The following is an 18,486-nucleotide window of genomic DNA, read 5'->3' as shown; positions in this document are numbered from 1 at the left end:
CCTCTGGCTTCTGTATTACTTTCTAACCCCCATTTTTGTTTTATTTTGTTTTAAAAATGTGCTTTTATTTCTTACTAGTTTTAAATGAAGTCATCTACTACATTGCCATCTTTTTTAATAAGCATGCAAAAAAGGCACTGCGACTTCCCACTGGTGTCTGGTCTTAGCTTTTATTTTAGAAAAACACACTTTTCTTGGTCTGACTTATTTTATCAAATTTTTGTGCATCATATTCCTTCTGTATTGTCTGTTGCTGACTGTAGCAAAAGCTTCTTCTTCATTCTCCTGTATTTTTAAACATGGCAGATAAGCACTTGACAAAGGAAGGAAGCTCTTGGTAATGAGGTGACTCCTAAAAGCTAAACTTCCTGTGTTTAGCATCCTGAGATGGGCTGAAAGAGATGTTCTGAGAAGAGGCAAGTTTGTAATGTTACCAAAATCCGTCATAATATTAGAGGTGTCCTGATCCAGTTTACACCTCAAGTTTTTCCTGATGCATACAACTTGAATTGGAAACAGACAACATGCTTTTAAAGATCGAAGCTTTTGAATGGTCAAATACTTGATAACATCTGATAAGTACTATGCACACTATTTAATTTCCTTCTAATGTCCCTCGGGAAACTCTCATTTAAATTGTTTTGCATCCTTGACACCTGCTTTCTAGTGTAAATGGATTTTCTCCAGAATCGTGTCAGATCTTTTTTGGAGTTACTGCCTGTCTCTCTCAGGTAAGAAGTGAACCATACTCCAGTCTACTCCAGTGTATGGTATGTGTGCGATGCTTTTCTGTTGTACTATGACTTTTTTCTATATGTTAGGTGAATTATCACCTAAAAAAGTTTTTCACTGAAAATGAGGGCATGAACATTTCAAACTGTGAACATTCAGTCAGTAGTTCATGTTGTATTCAGCCATATGGTGATTCTAAAATGCAGAGTACACTAGACTTTATAGTCTTTGCTCCTGTTCTTCTATTTCTGCATTAACACAATATTCAGTCAACACTGAAACCTTACGAAGGGTGCCAGTGAGTAAACTAGAAAGATGGTGATTCAGTGGCTTGTGTTCACAGCCAGCTCTATAGATCGGTGAGTAGCCTGTTGTGACCAGTATGTGTGTGTGCATATGGACAGAATAAGGCCCTAGGTGCTAATGGAATGTATGTGTATATCTGCTATAAACTTTTTAACAAATTATTCCTGTAATAGTGTCGCTAACTCCAAATGGTAGTGGCTTAAATACATGTGGCTTTCTTGGCAGGGGAGGGGGACATTGCTGTGACATAAATTGTTAGAAGTAAACACTTCATGTGTTTACACAGGCTATTAATTTTGTCTACGTGTTAAAATTCCATTTAATGAATTTAAACAGGTTATCTAAGATAAAAATTTTTGCTTGCTTGATCACTAACTTTTTTGTCATGTGGAAAGTGTGATATATCAGTGTTGAGTTTTACAGGAGTGAAGAATGTTTTGTTTTCCACTGTGCAGGTTCAAAATGATCGTTTAATGTCTTTTCTTGTTGCGTCTCTTTGTCACCTTTTTTTCTCCATAACTTTCATGCTAATTCAGTGTTTAAAAGTGATAGGTAATGCATTAGCCAGACTTGTAAATGGTATGTCATGGAGTGTACTGAAATTCTTCAAGCAGAAGGCAGCTGGTTGCATAGAACTAAAAGGCTTATTTACCTTCTTTCAGGTTTCATCTGAAGACCGAAGTACGCTGTGGGCTTTGATCACTTTTTATGGAGGGAATTGCCAGCTGAGCCTCAATAATAAGTGTACTCATTTGATTGTGCCTGAGCCAAAGGGGGTAAGAGTTTATTACATGTACACTTCTTGTTGTAGCTCTCATTTGCTTTTGAATAATCAAAAATTTTCCATCTCCCTGAAGTTAGGATTCTTAAGGCTGTTCATTAGTCTTGAACAGCTAAATTCAGCACAATTATGCATTGCAGCTATTCGGTTTGTATTTATTTTCTGTATGGCTTTAAGCCTAATTAATTCAAAAGATGTTGAATTTCATATCGGTATTTGTATTTCTGGTTGAATAAAGCATTTTATTCTTCAGTTTGTCTTAACCTAATTTTGACATATCATAATCATTGGCGATTGTGATTTGTAAATCTGTATATACAGAATCAGTGAAGAAAAATGAACAAAATTGAAAAATTGTGTAAAATGCCATTCAGTGTTACAAGGCAGAGAGGGATAAAGAGAGCAGAATGAGGAACAGGTTATTTTCTTTTTTGTTTTGTTTTTTTTTTCTCAGAAAAAAGAGAACTCTCATAATCCCTGCAGTCATTCCTCTTAAAGAAAGATGGTAGGATAAATAGTACATGGCATTCCTGTCCAACTGCTGGTAAAGTAGTCAAATCACTCCCATCACAGGATATCTTAGGTTGGAAGGGACCCATAAGGATCATCAAGTCCAACTTCCTGCTTCTTGCAGGACTGCCTAAAACTAAACCATATGACTAAGAGCATTGTCCAGATGCTCCCTGAACTCTGACAGGCTTGGTGCCATGGCCACTTCCCTGGGGAGCCTGTTCCAGTGACCGAGCACCCTCTCAGTGAAGAACCTTTTCCTAATGTCCAGTCTGAACTTCCCCGATGCAGCTTCATGCCGTTTCCTCGTGTCCTATCACTGGTCACCAGAGAGAGGAGATCAGCGCCTCCACCACCGCTGCCCCCCTGGGAGGAAGCTGTAGGCTGCGATGAGGTCACCCCTCAGCCTGCTCTTCTCCAAGTTGAGCAAACCAAGTGACCTCACCTACACCTTGTGAGTCTTGCCCTCGAGACCTTTCACCGTCTTGGTCGTCCTGTGGACACACTCGAATAGTTTGATGTACTTCTTGTATAATTTGAGGCACCCAAAACCACACGCTCTACTTAAGGTGGAGCTGCACCAGTGCAGTGTAGAGTGGGACCATCGCCTTCCTTGACCAGCTAGCTATGCTGTGCTTGAGGCACCCAGGACATGGTTGTCCCTTTTAGCTGCCAGGGCACGCTGTTGGCTCATGTTCAGCTTGCCATCAACCCAAACCCCCAGGTGCCTATCCGTGGGGCTGCTCTCCAGCCACTTGTCCCCCAGTTTATATGTATAACCAGGATTACCCCCTCCCATGTGCAGAATTGGGCACTTGTTGTTTTTAAATTTCATATGGTTGGTGATTGTCCAGCTCTCTAGTCTATCCAGATCTCTCTGTAACGCCTCTCTACCCTCAAGGGAGTTGACAGCTCCTCCTAATTTAGTATCATCATTTGACTTCCTACTCCTGTGTAGGAAGTAAAATGTTTCTGTCTTTATGCAAATGGTGAAACTGAATCAGAAAGATTAGGTAACTGGCTAAAGGCAGCATTTAGCACATCAGAATAGCCTTCTGTGCTGTAATGCTAGTAATGCTTTGATTATAATAGTTCTCCCTCTTACTTAAGAAGAAATATATTTGTAATTGATTTCCTGTGTTTGTTCAAAGACTGAAAATGCTTAAAACAAATCGAAGCTCGCTTAAAAATTATTGCTTGGATGCTTTTAGTTAACATGGTGGATGGAGCAAGTTTTTGGTTTTGTTTCTGTGTGTTTTATTTTTTGTCCTTTACTAACATGAGTGCATTCCCATCACTTTTTTTTTTAGTTTCCAGTTAGTGGGAGGGGTCTCACAGGTTGGTTAGTTGAATGTGGGTGACTCTAAGATCAGGTTCTATACACCACCTCCTCACATAAATCTGTAAAAACTTGTCAAGTTTCTGAAGTTGTTTTATACAAATTGCATATATTGTCCTATCAATGACCCTTGCAATATTTTGGAGTTAACGTAAACTATCTAGTACTCAGAGAAAAGCACGTGGCTGGTAGGGTGACAGTAAACTTGTGTGCAATATAAAGGGAAGTGCTTTGGAATAAAACATGGGCTGGCATTGGGAGGAGAGAAGGTGTGGACGTGGGAAATGCTTCCTTTTTTTCCCTGTTTTCATTTAAAACTATAAGAACCTTTGTAGGTGGTTTTCTTGGGGGGGGATATGTTTTGGGGGGATTTTTTTGTTTATTTTTAAAGTTGTTCTTGCTTCTGTGGCAGAGCTAGAAGGGTGTACTGACCACCACCCTAGTTGTCTTCTCCATCACAACATAATGTAATCCTTGGACAAAGAGCTTTGCTACCTAGAATGGTATTTTTAATAGGCAGTGATATACATCTAAGAAGTGTTGCCTTAAGTCATAAACTTCTCAAAGCAAAGGATGTTGTCTTGAGCTTACCAGTCAAGAAACTGAAAAAAAAACCACATTAGCATTTCATATCTGTGTGATGAAATAAATGTCTTGTTTAATTTACATAATCATTGAATGGGAACAATTTTATAGGATGATTACTTAAAATGCTTCTAGTCCTGCTGCTCTGTCATACTACTACAAGGGAATCTGCAGCAGTTTGTAATGAGAACAGTTCTGACACTAGTGGAAGTTTAAATGATTGCTTTGACTAGACACAAGATGATAAAACAAGATTCTTACTAATTCTCACCACAAAGAAAGAATGAAAACTCATATCCGCAAATAAACTTGGTTTCATCTGTAGTCTCTTTATTGTGTATGAATGACAGTTTCATTGTAGGAAATAACTCTAGAGAATCATTAAATTAATTTCCTCTGAATGTGCTGGTTGTTAATTTATATTGTTTGACATACAAAGAAAATCCCAGTCCAATCACTTTTACATATTAGATCCTGAAATTAGTTTTAAATCTCTTAAAGTTTTTGCTCCCCCCCCCCCCCCCCCCCCCCAGCTTTCTTGATATTTGTGAGGGGTGTCTATCAGAGAGGATGTTTGAATAAATAGAGCACTGATCCTATTTCTATTTCTTAGGAAAGGAAACAGTGAAGTTTTACTATTTGTATATATCTTCAAATGATTAAATGATAAGGGAGGAGGAAGGGATAAAGTTTTCTATTTTGTCAGCATCGTAACCTCTCACTGCAATGGATTTAGCTAATATTTGTACAGAAGTGAAACTTTCAAGTTGAGGGCAACATTACAGTGTGCAGCTTCTGAGAAGGTGTATGGAAATTACTTGACTAGTTTCTGATTTGTATTCCTGCTGAAATGCATTTTTTTTTTTAGTGATCACCTTGTAAATATTTGTCTCTATCGTGAAATTCTGATTTTTCCTTAAATGCTTTTTCTTTTTTTTTTTAAACTTTTTTTAGTGGAGAAAATGTAAGTATAAACTGTATTTAGGCTCACCTTAATGTCCACCTGAAAATCAGCTGCATCTTAGTATTGACTGTGATGTTCCTAGCTGCTGGAGTTCTAAAGGCTTTCTCAGAACCAAATTTCAGGGTTTTCAAATCCTTTGATGACTGCCTTTGAGAAGAATATGGGTAGTGGTGGATTTGCAAGTGAAGACTTAATCTTCTGCAGTTGTGCCTTCTGAGTCCTTTATGTTGTAAATGTGGAGGTTTTTGTTTTAATCTCTTGGAATTTGTGGTTACCACAGCAGTGTAGTTTGTCCTGTTGGTTCTGGGAGAGATTACCTTCTGTTATTGGACAGCCTCTTGTGATATGCCTCTCTCTGCTCTAGCAGAGAGCGCGCTCAAAAATGTTATTTGGGATTTTTTGTCTTTAAATAAATTTTTTTTTTCTCCCCAGGAAAAATATGAATGTGCTTGTAAAAGGGACAGCATTAAAATTGTGACACCAGACTGGGTACTGGATTCTATAGCTGATAAGACTAAAAAAGAAGAGGCTCCTTATCACCCTCGCTTAATTATATACGAGGAGGAAGAGGAGGAGGAGGAGGAAGAGGAGGAGGAAGCAGAAAATGAAGAACAAGATTCTCAAAATGAAGCCAGTACTGATGAAAAATTATCAAGCCCAGCATCTTCTCGAGAAGGATCACCTTTGGGTGATCAGGTTTTTTCACCAAAATCTACTCCTGCTGATAAGGCAAAAGGGGAACTGATGTTTGATGATTCCTCAGATTCCTCTCCAGAAAAGCAAGAAAGGAATTTGAATTGGACACCAGCTGAAGTCCCGCAGGCATCCACAGCAAAGCGCAGGTTGCCTCAAGGGAAAGACTCTGGGTTAATTAATTTATGTGCCAATGTCCCACCAGTGCCAGGTAATATTTTGCCTCCTGATATGAGAGGCAATCTAATGGCTTCAGTACAAGGTGCCCAAAGTTCTGATCGACAGGAAATGATGGCTACGTGGAGTCCGGCCGTGCGGACATTAAGGAATATTACTAATAGTGCTGATATTCAGCAGATTAATAGACCGTCAAATGTAGCACATGTAAGTTTTGGATTTTTAATTTATAAGATATTGGACTTTTTCTTAGGAACTATCGTATCCAAGAACTTCAATTTCCTTTTATTTTTCTTTAAATGTACAGAGTATTAAAAGTTCTCCATATTACTTAGAAGTTGTGGCCAAATCAGTAACCTCCCCACAAGTAACTTCATTCTTCGCAGGTTCACAGAAGTAAGAACGCATTTGGAAAAAATATTTGGAAGAGTAAAGCTGTGTTTAACTGTAGCATGCTTTAGAGTTTCAGTATTGATTTCTTGGTAAGAAAAAAAAAATAAATCATTAATTTAGAATTATTTGGCTAGTTCAGGAAACCTGATTTCATACCCTTCAAGCTTTTTATTCAGTGCAAGGAATTATTGGTGCTATGAACACATAAAACTGTGAAATTGATTGTTCTCACAGTAGGTTCAGTTCTATACTGTGTTGTTCTGTGGGGCATCATTAAGTTGTACAGTATAGTCAGGATTATGATGCAGAAGTCCTAATTTACAGGTTCTTATGCCACTCGCATAGTTTAAATAATTGCAGCTTTTGTATTGAATTTATTTTTAGAAGAAAGTAAAAAAGCAAGTGAGCATGCACTGAAATAACTTGTAGCATTGAATTTCTAAGATGTTCATGGGAAGGGAACGTGAGGAAAGTAGGTGCTGGTAAATGTTAGACATATTTTTTACTTAAATAATTGTACTGGTGCATTTATTTGGATGTTCATCTGAAGGTAAAACTTTCAAAGGTGCCTGAAGAATAGAGAAACTTACAGCTAGTACTTAAACACAAAAAGTGGAGTCACTCAGAAGTGCTGTTTTTTTGTGGCCTGTATGACTTCTGAATATGAAATGGAAATGCAAGCTTCCTTTCAAAACTGAGTCTTAGATTCCTCTTCTCAGTGCCTTGAACTGTTTAAGGACTGAGGCTTCTGGGTAAGCACTGAGCAGAACCGCCAGAGTCCTGGTCAGTTGGCCAGTGCTGGTAAGCTGGCTGATGCTTTCATGTCTGAACACCACATCTACAACCCAGTCATTGGACTGTCAAATACTCTTTAGTGGTATCCCTGTGGAAGTATTCTGTAAGTAGTATTTATAGAGCAGTTGATGGTATCATGCTTCGGCTAGACTTTTGTCCTCCAAAAGTCTGTTAGACTAGGGACTTAACTATGGTGTGCAAGGGCTGTTCTCAATCCGGTATCAGGCTGCTGTGTAGGTCACCGTGCTGGCTCCAGCACGTGGAGAAAAGCTTTTGTATTAGAATAGTGAATCTGCTTCCTAGAGGGGGGAATACCAATTCTAGCTTTTTCCTTACAACTTCCCTCTGGCTAGGTTAAATTGTACTTTGTATCCTGCTTGAGTACCAGTTTTGGGTGGATTCCATTCTTGGTGCACCATCTTGGAAAGTTCAGGTTTAATTTGAACTTCAGATTTCTGCTGAATGGCATTGTGCAGGTACGAACTTACTTTCTGAACATAGCCCTAGGATACTTTTGAAAGTTTTATCCCTTTATTTTGAAATACGTGTCCTGAAGCTTCTGTAATTTTGACTTTTGGGACTTTTTGTGGAGAGCAGCATGAAGATCTCATACTGAGCCACGGAAACATTCTTTTTGTCTATGTTATTTTTAGTTATTGAATGTTTATACTGTGGTGCTGTCTAGACCTTAATGATGGGTGATGCACTGATAATCGTGGTTGTAAATGTATGCCATACGGACAACATCAAAATTACTTAGATGAAACCCTAGATGTTTTGAAGTGCATTGTAAAACACACTTGAGCCACCTCTGATGAAGAGTTGATGGACGTCTCACTGAGAGGTTACAGTTAATTGGCTTTGTGTTTCAGTGATGTGCTTTGATTCGTCTCGCGCACCCACACCATTGAAGTTTACACTGTATGTGGTGAAATGGTGTGGGTGAAGGAAACAAGCTTTGCAGCATTCACCAAAGCTGATTTCATGTTTAAAAGACTTTATGGATGGCGAGTCTAGAGCTTCCTATTGCTCCTTCTAATTTTTAATAGGTAGTTCGTATTAAAATATTTTAACAAATATATAGAACTCATCCTAATCTATTAGGAATTTGCCTAATTTTCCCTTTTCTGATGCTTTAAAAATTCACTTGCTAACTTGAGTCTGCTTAGAGTGAAATGATTTTTCCCTTAACACTGAATTATAAATCTAAAAATGAAATTAAACTCCAGATTTCTTCAGCACTCTGTATAAATCTAAAATCTACTATTCATATGTATGGGTTAGTTAGGGTTTTTTTTCCCTGAGAAACTATTAGTGCTCAATGAGTGCTACTAGTGATCGGTGTTTTTCTTTGTGTTTTGGGATTCAGTTTAAAAAATAGAGCTGAATATTCCTGAACGGGTTCAAAAGAAAGCAAGGTTGTATTCAGTTCCCATGTTTCAAACACCACTAATTAGTATAGAGGCATTATTAGCAATTTCTAAGTTAAAGAAAATGAGACCATGGAACTAAACTTTGACCTTAACGGGCCAAGAGGATTGTAAAATGAATATTATAGTTGGTTGAGTTGATCATTGTATTTATTAATATAGTGCTAATAGTCATAATGCTATTGGAGTTACCATCAGTAATGGAGGGATGGGTTTGAATCTTATATTTTCCTAAAATGTGCATTGCCTTTTATTAGGAGCCATGTGTAGCTCTGAGCTTTTCTATGTGTAAGTCCTGTCTTTTCATTTTGCTAGTAACAGTTAAAGATTTTTATTGTGCTCGCAATGTATTTAAGCATAGGGTTCTTTTCTTTTGAGAATTGTATTTTCCCAGTAGTTCTTTAAATATTTTTAAAACTGAATGACAACAAAAAGGTCACAAAACTAATCTTTGTTTTCTAGATATTACAATCACTTTCAGCACCTACAAAAAGTTTAGAACAACAAGTAAATCATAGCCAACAGGGACATCCAAATGCGGTGCTGTTTAGTCAAGTGAAACTAACACCAGAGACACATTTATTACAGCAGTCACATCAAGCACAGCAACAACAGCACCATCCTCTTTTACACCTTCAACCTCAACAACTTATGCAGCTACAACAGCAGCAGCAGCAACAACCCCAGATTTCCCAGCAGTCTTTCCAACAGCAACAGCCTCATCAGTTTTCACAACAGCAACAGCAAGTTCATCAGCAGCACCAGTTCGCACAACAGCAGCTTCAGTTTCCACAGCAGCAGTTACACGCGCAACAGCAGCTACACCGTCCTCAGCAGCAGCTCCAATTCCAGCAGCAGCATGCTTTGCAACAGCAACTTCATCAGTTGCAGCAGCAGCAGCTACAGCAGCAGCAATTGCAGCAGCTACAGCAACAGAATCTGCAACAACAGCAGCTGCAGCACCAGCAGCAGCAAATGCAGCAGCAGCAATTGCAGCAGCAGCACTTGCAGCGATTACACCAACAGCATCAGCAACAGCAAATGCAGAACCAGGCGACACAACACTTAACTCAGACGTCTCAAGCACTACAGCATCAAGTTGCAGCCCAGCAGCCACAGCACCACCAGCAGCAACAGCAACAACTGCAACAGCAGCCGCTTTTTGGACACGATCCAGCAGTGGAGAGTTAGTAACTATTGCCTTCTGATCCTGGAAAAAAGTTGATAATGACATGACATAATGTAGATTAGAATATAAAAAATTAATGCCATGTTTACAGTATGGGATTGTAAGACTTAGAAATGCCATTCATAGTGTGGGACCCATTTTACTAATTTTTAGGCAAACATATTAAAATTATAACTAAGGATCAGCAAGAAATCCGAAAAGCATGAGAGCACTGAGAACTTTCTCTTTTCAAATATATACTTTATGCCACTTAGATATAAATTATGCTATGAGAACATAGTTAGTCTGTGCATATCATCAATTTTTTAAATTTATTTTTTTCCTTTGGAAGAGGGGAAAGGGAAAGCTTTCAAGGAGGGTAAAAACTGGAAAGACAGCTTAAATTTTGGAAATACTGTTAAATTAATGAGGATTCATTATCAGATAGGAAGTTGTCGTAGCTTGCTTTGAATTCTCTCTACGCTAGTAGAACTGAAAGCTTTTTGATTGTTTTGACTCTTCATAGCTGATGTATATAAAAAAGTAAGTTGTCTTATGTTTTCCTTCTGGTGCTCCTTCCTTCAACCCCTTTAGCCCCCCTTCCTTCAGGAAGAAAAACCACTCAGAACAAAAACCCTGGGCTGAACTGTGCCGTTATATGTGGCTGTCAGCTTTGAAATCTTGGATCCTACTTTTTCCAAGAAAGATTTACTTCAAAATTCAGTGAAGTTTATGACCCGGTAATACGAAAGATGAGTGTAGCAAATATATTCTGAGATGAACTGTTCAGGCTTGTAAGTATTTAATCTTTTGTTCTTTTGTGTGCCAAACTATTCCAGTTCCAGAAGAGTATTTCCTACTGGGCTGTGTCTTTGCAATTGCTGATTACCCAGAACAGATGTCTGACAAACAGCTGTTAGCGACCTGGAAACGGGTAAGATTCTGCTGTATTTTTAAAGAACTATAACGTAATGTCATAGTAACTAAATCCTAAAAGGAATGATTGGAAGTATTTCAGCACTGTTCACTTTTAGGCATCCTTTTGTGTAATGTTTGCGTTACAACCTAAAAAACATTATTCAACTGCAGCTGACGAGCAAAAGTAACAAAAATGCTTTAGATATGCAGCCTAGTTGAATTAGGTCTTTAGTCAGAACACTGGCTGAATGAATTATAGCCTTAACTATTTCCCAACTATCTATGCTATTCGTCAGGCAGCTGTAGTGCCACAAATGTAATATTGCATTGCTCTCTATCTTTAACTTGGTTGTGTAAAAAGACTCCTTTTTTTGCATATAATTTTGGCATTTAGTAGCCTGTGAGGTATCCACCTGAGTGAATAAGATGGAGGAATAGAGTGTTTCTATTTTTTGCCAACTTCTATTTTTCAGAAAAATCTGATTGTATCCTTTCCTAAATGAGAGGACTTTGATGTTCTTCAGAAACTTCTGATGGATTTTATAGTTGAATTTTCCCTACAATTTTGCATAATCAAGTAAGCTGTTGACATTTTTAACAGCACTTGTGTTTATTGCTGAGATAGAATTGAATAGTTCATGAAAAATTGTTTAATAGTTATACTGCAAAAATAAAAAACATGAGAAGGGTTATTTTTGTTTATATATCTTTATTTGTGTTTTTTTTAATTGAGTCTAAAAAAAATAGTCTTTTTGTAGCAAGAAAAGACGCATATTTAATTTTGTTTTCTCCTTTTTTTTTTTTTTTTTTTTTTTTTCAAAAACGTTTTAAGCTAGATAACAAACCTTTTTTTGGGGGGGTAACTATTCAGTGAAATGGTGCTAATGGTGGCAGTGTCCTAAAGAGTAGACTTGAATTTCAGACTGTTTGTTTCTTAGGGTAGTTTTAAAATTGTTACATATATTAGAAGATTTGGGTTTGTTCTCTTACCAGATCATTCAGGCACATGGTGGGACAGTGGACCCTACTCTTACAAGCAGATGTACGCATCTTCTTTGTGAAAGCCAAGTCAGTAACATGTATGCGCAGGTAAGCAAACTAGTAACGTGTTCATGCGTGCTTTCCTTTGATTGCTGGAAAGGTAGCAGACTTAATGCTTAGATCGTAAGTATAAAATTGAAGTTTTTCATGAGGTGCTTTTTTATGATTTGTGGTTTATGATATAACAAACTTTCATAATGTGTGTAGTAGATTTATTCCAGAGAACACTGAGGAAGATGCTGTGAGAAGAAGGATCCTGAAGAAGTAGAGAAAAACAAACGATTAAAATCATAGCTTTGTACTGTAGAAAAAGGTTAAAATAAAATAAAGATGTATTTTGATTTTTAAAAGCTATTTGTGCATGTGTTCATAGGCTTTAAGAGAAAGGAAGAGATGTATTACAGCACATTGGCTGAACTCAATCTTGAAGAAGAAGAAAATGGTACCACCTCATCGAGCCCTTCATTTTCCAGTGGCATTTCCACCAGGAGGAAAGCCATGCTCTCAACATGTAAGAAGAAAAAGCTTACTTCTAACAAATGCTTGGTTCATTACGTGAGCATTATTAAAATATAGCTAGAAAGTGCTTACTCAAACAAGAATACACATTTCTTTTGTCTCAGAAGAAAAGCTTCCGTTAATCTCAAGGTCCTGTGTTAATGTGGTGCATAGTACTGGGTGATTCACAGTGCTTTGCAAGTCTTACTAAGTTCTGAGTGGTGAGGAGTAACACCAGTGTTTATGAATTATTCTCTTAGAAACTGAGGTGCAAAGATTACGTGAGTTATACGTAGCAAGATGGCAGGAATCCAAGTGGCATAGCTTTTCACTAACAGCACATTTAACCGTGTACGCTTCCTTTACCATCACCCAATATTTTGAGGGGATTTTTTGTGGCTTTTTCTTTTTCTGGGTCAATACCTAGCAAATACCATAAAAGTAAGCCTGTGCTGTTAATCAGAGAATAGGAGGTCACAGTTCCAGTAGCCTGTGCAATGAGGAGCAATGGGGAAGCTGAATTTTGTGGGGTTGAGACATAAACTTGCAGTTGAATGGGATGCATCTTGAAATACACCATGCAACATAAAACAAGATGCTGAAGTATGTCTTGGCATTGGATTTCTGTGTGCTGGATGCAGACATACAGGATGATGGCCTTGCTACTAGCCTGTTGTGAAAGGCACAAAAAGAAACAGAAGTCTGGGTAAAGTGGAATATAAAAATATGCATGTGAACACAGCGGTTAGTAGTAAATGTAATATCTAATGTAATAAATGTAGTTTATTATCAATAACAGAACTGTTGTTGCCTTCTTCTAAATAAAAGGAGAGAATGGCAAAAACGAAAACCTGGCAAGACTAAGGATAAGAACAGGAGAGGTGGAATTACAGTTCACCACCTGTGATTGGCTGGCACAGTTTATTTGGCTTCATGGCAAGGTAGAGCAGAGCGGTCAGGAGATTTTTAAAAGTAGAGTAGGGCAAGTAAGTCTAAGTGTTTCTCTGTCTCCCTGAATATAAACAGCAGCAGCAGAAAGAGGTGAGACATGTGAGAAGAAAACTAGCTGTGAGCTCTTTCATAGTAAAACTGTAGTCCTTGTAAATGAGAAAAAACTGACAGCAGAATGAAAATGATTCTTCCTGAGTCAGAACTAGTGCTGGAAACCTGAAATGTTTATGTATAAACAAATCACTTTTAAATTGTACTTTATGTATCCTACAAGCTGTCTTTTAATTAAGTGCCTATGTGCCATAGTTATGATACTCTATATGTCATTGTAATGTAAAGAAGTTAATAACAGGAAAATATTTTCAACAGGAGTGTTCTGTAAGTACCATCTGTGTTCAGTTAATTGTAACTGTCTCTTTCTCTCTGTAGATAATCTCTGTGACTGGATTTGTTGATAGTGACAGAGATGACCTCAAACTAATGGCCTACCTAGCAGGTGCCAAATACACAGGCTATCTGTGTCGCAGCAATACAGTTCTCATCTGTAAAGAGTAAGTGGTTTACCTCTGCAGTACTCATTCTCAGTTGCCTGTTGCCAGTTAGTGCTTTTCTTAAGATGAGGTGCTAATTACATCTCATTATAAGAATGTTAATTTTAATCAATTTTGTGATTTGATAGCAATAAACTCAGTGATGTTATTTCTTGAACTAAATTACTACACTCTTACATTATAAATTTGGCCTTCTGAAGACAGACAAAAGAAAAGTAATTTCTAATTTCCCTGTTTTACAATATTTTATAAGTGATGCTGACTTAAATCATCTCTAAGTAAAATACCTTTTTTTTAATCATTGCTTTAAAACATTGGGGGAGGGAAAATTGAGTTAAAGCCAGGTCTAACTTGATTCCATTTGGGACAGAAATGCTCCTGTAATTGACTTGTTCTAGCATGTAAAGCAAAAAGTATTTTTTCCGATTATCTACTTTGTCACAATTAAAACAGATAATAGGCCAACAGAGGAATATTGGTATTTCAGGTTTTTAATTAGAAAATGCTATTTTACATGTTTTATTGAAATATAATTATTTTTTCTTCACCTCTGAACAATAAGGCCCAATGGCTTGAAGTACGAGAAGGCTAAAGAGTGGAGAATACCTTGTGTAAATGCGCAGTGGCTCTGTGACATACTGCTAGGAAATTTTGAAGCTTTACGGCAGATACAGCACAGTCGGTATACAGTATTCAGTCTTCAAGATCCACTGTCTCCCAGTCAACATCTAGTGCTAAACCTTCTGGGTAAGAGTTTCAGACCCAAAATCCTGTGTTCTGTAGCATTTATATAACTACCTGCTTAATCAACAGAAGCATGTTTCTTCTGTGATAAATAACTTTGCAATGGTTTCATTTTTGTCTTGTTCTTCATTTCCTAGATGCTTGGAGAGTCCCGTTAAAGGTATCACCAGAACTTCTAATGGTATGTTGAGTTACAGTATATATACAGCTATTTTTATAAGATTACTCTTTAGGGCTTTTAATGTGTGAACATCTGTATGTGGTGTGAACAACATGCCAGAGGGACTTACACAGACCCGTACTGAACCTCCTGGCTGTACTTCCTGCTAGTGTTCTCTCTATTTTATTTTGAGAAATCTGAGAAATAATCTTACGCAGAACTAAGAACATGCACTGTCATACACAAAATCAGGTTACTTTTGAGACATCGTGGGCTAGTGCTTCACTCTTCAGTTTTTACATCAGATCTTTACAAAGGGCTTAGTAATTTTTGAGTCAGTACCTAACACTGAAAATCAGTCCACATAAGAGTTTTTAAGGCAGAGCACCAAAAGTCAGTAAGAATTTTGTGAGAATATCGACTAAATTTTAAATAGGATAGATAATGTAAATTAAGGGTGTGCAACTACTTTATATCATCTCTTTGAAATATTCTAAGAACTTAAACCATGGACATATATACCATATATTTTATAATTTAAAAATATGTCTTGCTTTAAAAAGTGTAGTTGATAACCCTGGAAGTAATAGTAGTGTAAATGAACAACAGTAAGGATACAAAGAATGTACCTTAAAAAAGATACAAAGCATTTAGTTTTTGTCATGTAGTGCATTCTGTGAAACATGCAAAACAGGTGTGAGCTGAGGTGGAAACTGCAACTTATCTTCTGAACTGTTTCCTTGTTCTGAATATGCGGAAAACTATTTCAGTTTTTTGTATTGTAAATTCTCTTCCCATTTCAGATTTATACTTGATAACTGTTTTCATAGTGTCTGTCTTCACATAGGTAAATTCCAATTTGAGCTAGTGAGCTGTCAGTTCATTTGTACAACAGATGACTCAGATAACTTACTATATTGCATAAAAGCATTTTGCCATACATCCTGTGTTCTGAATCGCTTCTTATCTCAGTTGTTTGTATACTCTTCAGAAAAGAGGAGCTTAGTAACTTAATTACAACTTAATTTGCACTATTTGTTGTTTTAATACCTTTCAGCTTTAGAAATAGCCAGTACTGTATCCCTGGCCCTAAGTTTGAAAAAGTCCTCTTATAGACCCCTGTGGAATTGTTTTGTGTGCCCACAGGAAACTAATTTTTAGGAAATTAACTGCCTTTAAAAATTCACGTACTTCGTATTTTCCTGAAGGAGGAAAAAATCCTTGAAGAGATTCAGTATGCACTATTAGTATTTAAAATAGCTTTTAAGTAACTCAATTCTGGATTTGTTACCACCACCCTTTGTGTCCACACTGCAGTTCAGCTCATGTTAAAATCAGGCATGTGCCGCCTTTGTATGACTCAGTCAGACCAGGTGGTGGCCCGTGTTTTGTCTTACGTGGCAAATGGAGAGAACTTTGGGCTCAGAAAGCCTAATTTAGTACCTCCTTTTCTGTATTTACTATACGGGGACCCTTCTTGCCTGTGTGAAGTGAGAATCTTGTAACTTAGATCAAAAGGGCTTCTGGAGGTAATCTTGTCCAGCTCCCCTCAGGATGCCCACAAATGAGGAATATGATTTGTTAATAGAAAATGCCGGGCATGCGGAAGGAAGTGTCAGACAAGGCACCTCACTGCCTTCACAGTAGGTGTTTGTATTTGTCTTGGGATGTAAAGTATGGGGTCCTCTTCTGAGGACAGCTGTCTATCAGACAGCATTGATGTCATCTACCTTTTGCATTTTCATAGCTGAAATGTCTATCAAAAAGTGAGCGCGTGTGCTTTTCTTTCCAGCTGCTCTTACTAGTGATTGTCTGGCATAGAAACGCATGTCCCTGAGAGCAGGGAACAAACCCCTGTGGCCCGTTCTTCCCAAAGGACCATCCTCACAGCGAGGCTGGAATAATGCTGCCTGACTTTCTGGTCGTATGCCTGTAACATTCCTCACTGAATTTCAGGTGCAGATTTGAAGGCTAAAAAGGAATAGATGTCACATGCTCCTGCAAGTGAGAGCTGTGGTTTCAAGTAACTCAGGCCAGGGAGAGCCTAAAAGCTACATTTCTTTACTCCTGGGTGAATGCTCTAGTGGCTGATCTAGTACTGGGGAGGTGGGAATGTCTATCAAGTGAGACCCTGAGCGTCCACTGGAGCTTCTGTTTATTTGGTCAGGGAGCTTGAGTGTTTAAAGCGCAGGTGCCAGTATTTTCTGTTGATACTTAAGCGCCTGAAAGAATATTGTAGCCTCCATGTATTTAACAAATGGACAGGTTTTTTGATCTCATTTAATTATTTGGGATTTCCATTGATGATTATCAGATTTATTTAAAGGAAAAAAAGTTCCACAATACTTTATTTGGTGTTCACATAAATGATTACATAACTTTTGGTTAATGCTCAGCTTTGCTTGAGTCAGTTGTGTAAGCAGTAGGTACACCAGTATGCATTCACTAGTATGTCTCTCTCATTTCTGTTTAATTTTAATATAGTCTCAGAATATCAGTGTGTAGTTCTCATCTTTCAGAATAGAAGTTGGTTTTCCTGCTCGATTCGGATACAAACCATATGTATGATCTAATTTCAGGGTGTGAGGTTGCCTTTGAAACCAAAGCAAAATGAATCCAGTCTTCAGCCATCTTCCAAAAGAGCAAGGTAAGAATAGCAAGCAATCAGTGATGGTAGTCCTTAATTTTCTTTTCTCCAGAAAAAGTTCTGTCCTGTGCGTGCAAATTGAACTAACTGGCAATGTTTTTTGCCTATTGCCAGCTACTCAACTGGCAGGAATAAAATAACTAGAGGGAAGTAGTGAGAGAATTGGGAGAGAACATAAACAGGAGGATGTGTCCTGTTCTCAGCATAGAAATTTTTTCTTCAGAAGATGATTGATCTTGCCTATTTCTCATTCATCTGAGTATTTCTAATGGTAAAAGTTGCAAGAGTGTGCTTGTCTAGTTCTAAAATAATACTACAGCTTTGGGCCCAAACTTCACAATCTGATGTATTTTGTAGGATTGAAGACCTGCCACCACCTACTAAAAAACTCACCCCAGAATTGACACCGATGGTGCTCTTCACAGGATTTGAACCTATGCAAGTTCAACAGTACATTAAGGTGACTTTCATGCCTATCTCTTGTGAACTACATACAAACAATGATAACTTTTTTCTTGATGTTGAATTTTTACTAAGACTCGATTAGCATACATCTAGTGGATAAAAACCCATACTTACTGGGATTAGAGTGTAGGTTTATGTGAAACGAGTTTTATTTGGTAACTGTTCTGCTTTAGGTCCTACTTCATACGTCTGTGCTACTTGTTTTTTCTTTACGTATGATTGTTTTAAGAAGCAAGAAAGCCCCTTCAACATTTATTTCTGTATCAGCAAACTTCATGACTGAATTTAGGTGAGAAAAGTAGTGATGATTGTACTGGACAAGACCCAAGCTGCTTCTAGCATAGTTGCTATCTGTTAATGCCAAATGCTTCAAAGAAAGCTGATGACAAAGCTTATGGCAGGGGTGAGGCAAGAAGATCCTGTGGAGATTTTGTTCTGTTCCCTAATAAAGCTGTCCCAAAATTTAACTCTAAATAACTTATAACATTCTTTTAATGGTATAATAATACAATAATTCCTTTAACCTTAATAATTACTCAATCTTTGTTCCAAAAGAGCCCTTCATTTACGCTATTTTTCACATGTTGGCTGAGATTTGAGGCACAGGGTTTTTTTAACTGCTGATCTCAGTAGTGCAT

The 18,486-nt window shown here is 37.6% G+C and overlaps 1 protein-coding gene across 2 annotated transcripts in view; it reads left to right on the top strand.

The window, feature by feature from the left end:
* The window catches only part of PAXIP1 (PAX interacting protein 1), a 37,508-nt gene that overhangs the window by 12,120 nt on the left and 6,902 nt on the right, over positions 1-18,486 (top strand). For both annotated transcript variants that reach the window (XM_075082350.1, XM_075082351.1), the window contains exons 4-15: positions 668-731; positions 1,701-1,814; positions 5,650-6,294; positions 9,168-9,891; positions 10,713-10,807; positions 11,785-11,880; positions 12,206-12,343; positions 13,711-13,832; positions 14,395-14,579; positions 14,714-14,757; positions 17,316-17,383; positions 17,741-17,843. In XM_075082350.1, coding sequence (XP_074938451.1) covers positions 668-731; positions 1,701-1,814; positions 5,650-6,294; positions 9,168-9,891; positions 10,713-10,807; positions 11,785-11,880; positions 12,206-12,343; positions 13,711-13,832; positions 14,395-14,579; positions 14,714-14,757; positions 17,316-17,383; positions 17,741-17,843 — 2,398 coding nt within the window. The remainder of the gene's footprint in view (positions 1-667; positions 732-1,700; positions 1,815-5,649; positions 6,295-9,167; positions 9,892-10,712; positions 10,808-11,784; positions 11,881-12,205; positions 12,344-13,710; positions 13,833-14,394; positions 14,580-14,713; positions 14,758-17,315; positions 17,384-17,740; positions 17,844-18,486) is intronic.

The sequence above is a fragment of the Phalacrocorax aristotelis genome, chromosome 2 (genome assembly GCF_949628215.1).
Source record: "Phalacrocorax aristotelis chromosome 2, bGulAri2.1, whole genome shotgun sequence".
NCBI classification, from domain to species: Eukaryota; Metazoa; Chordata; class Aves; order Suliformes; family Phalacrocoracidae; genus Phalacrocorax; species Phalacrocorax aristotelis.
Note: the sequence above shows the minus strand (reverse complement) of the source record. Positions and strands in the feature narration are given on the sequence as shown.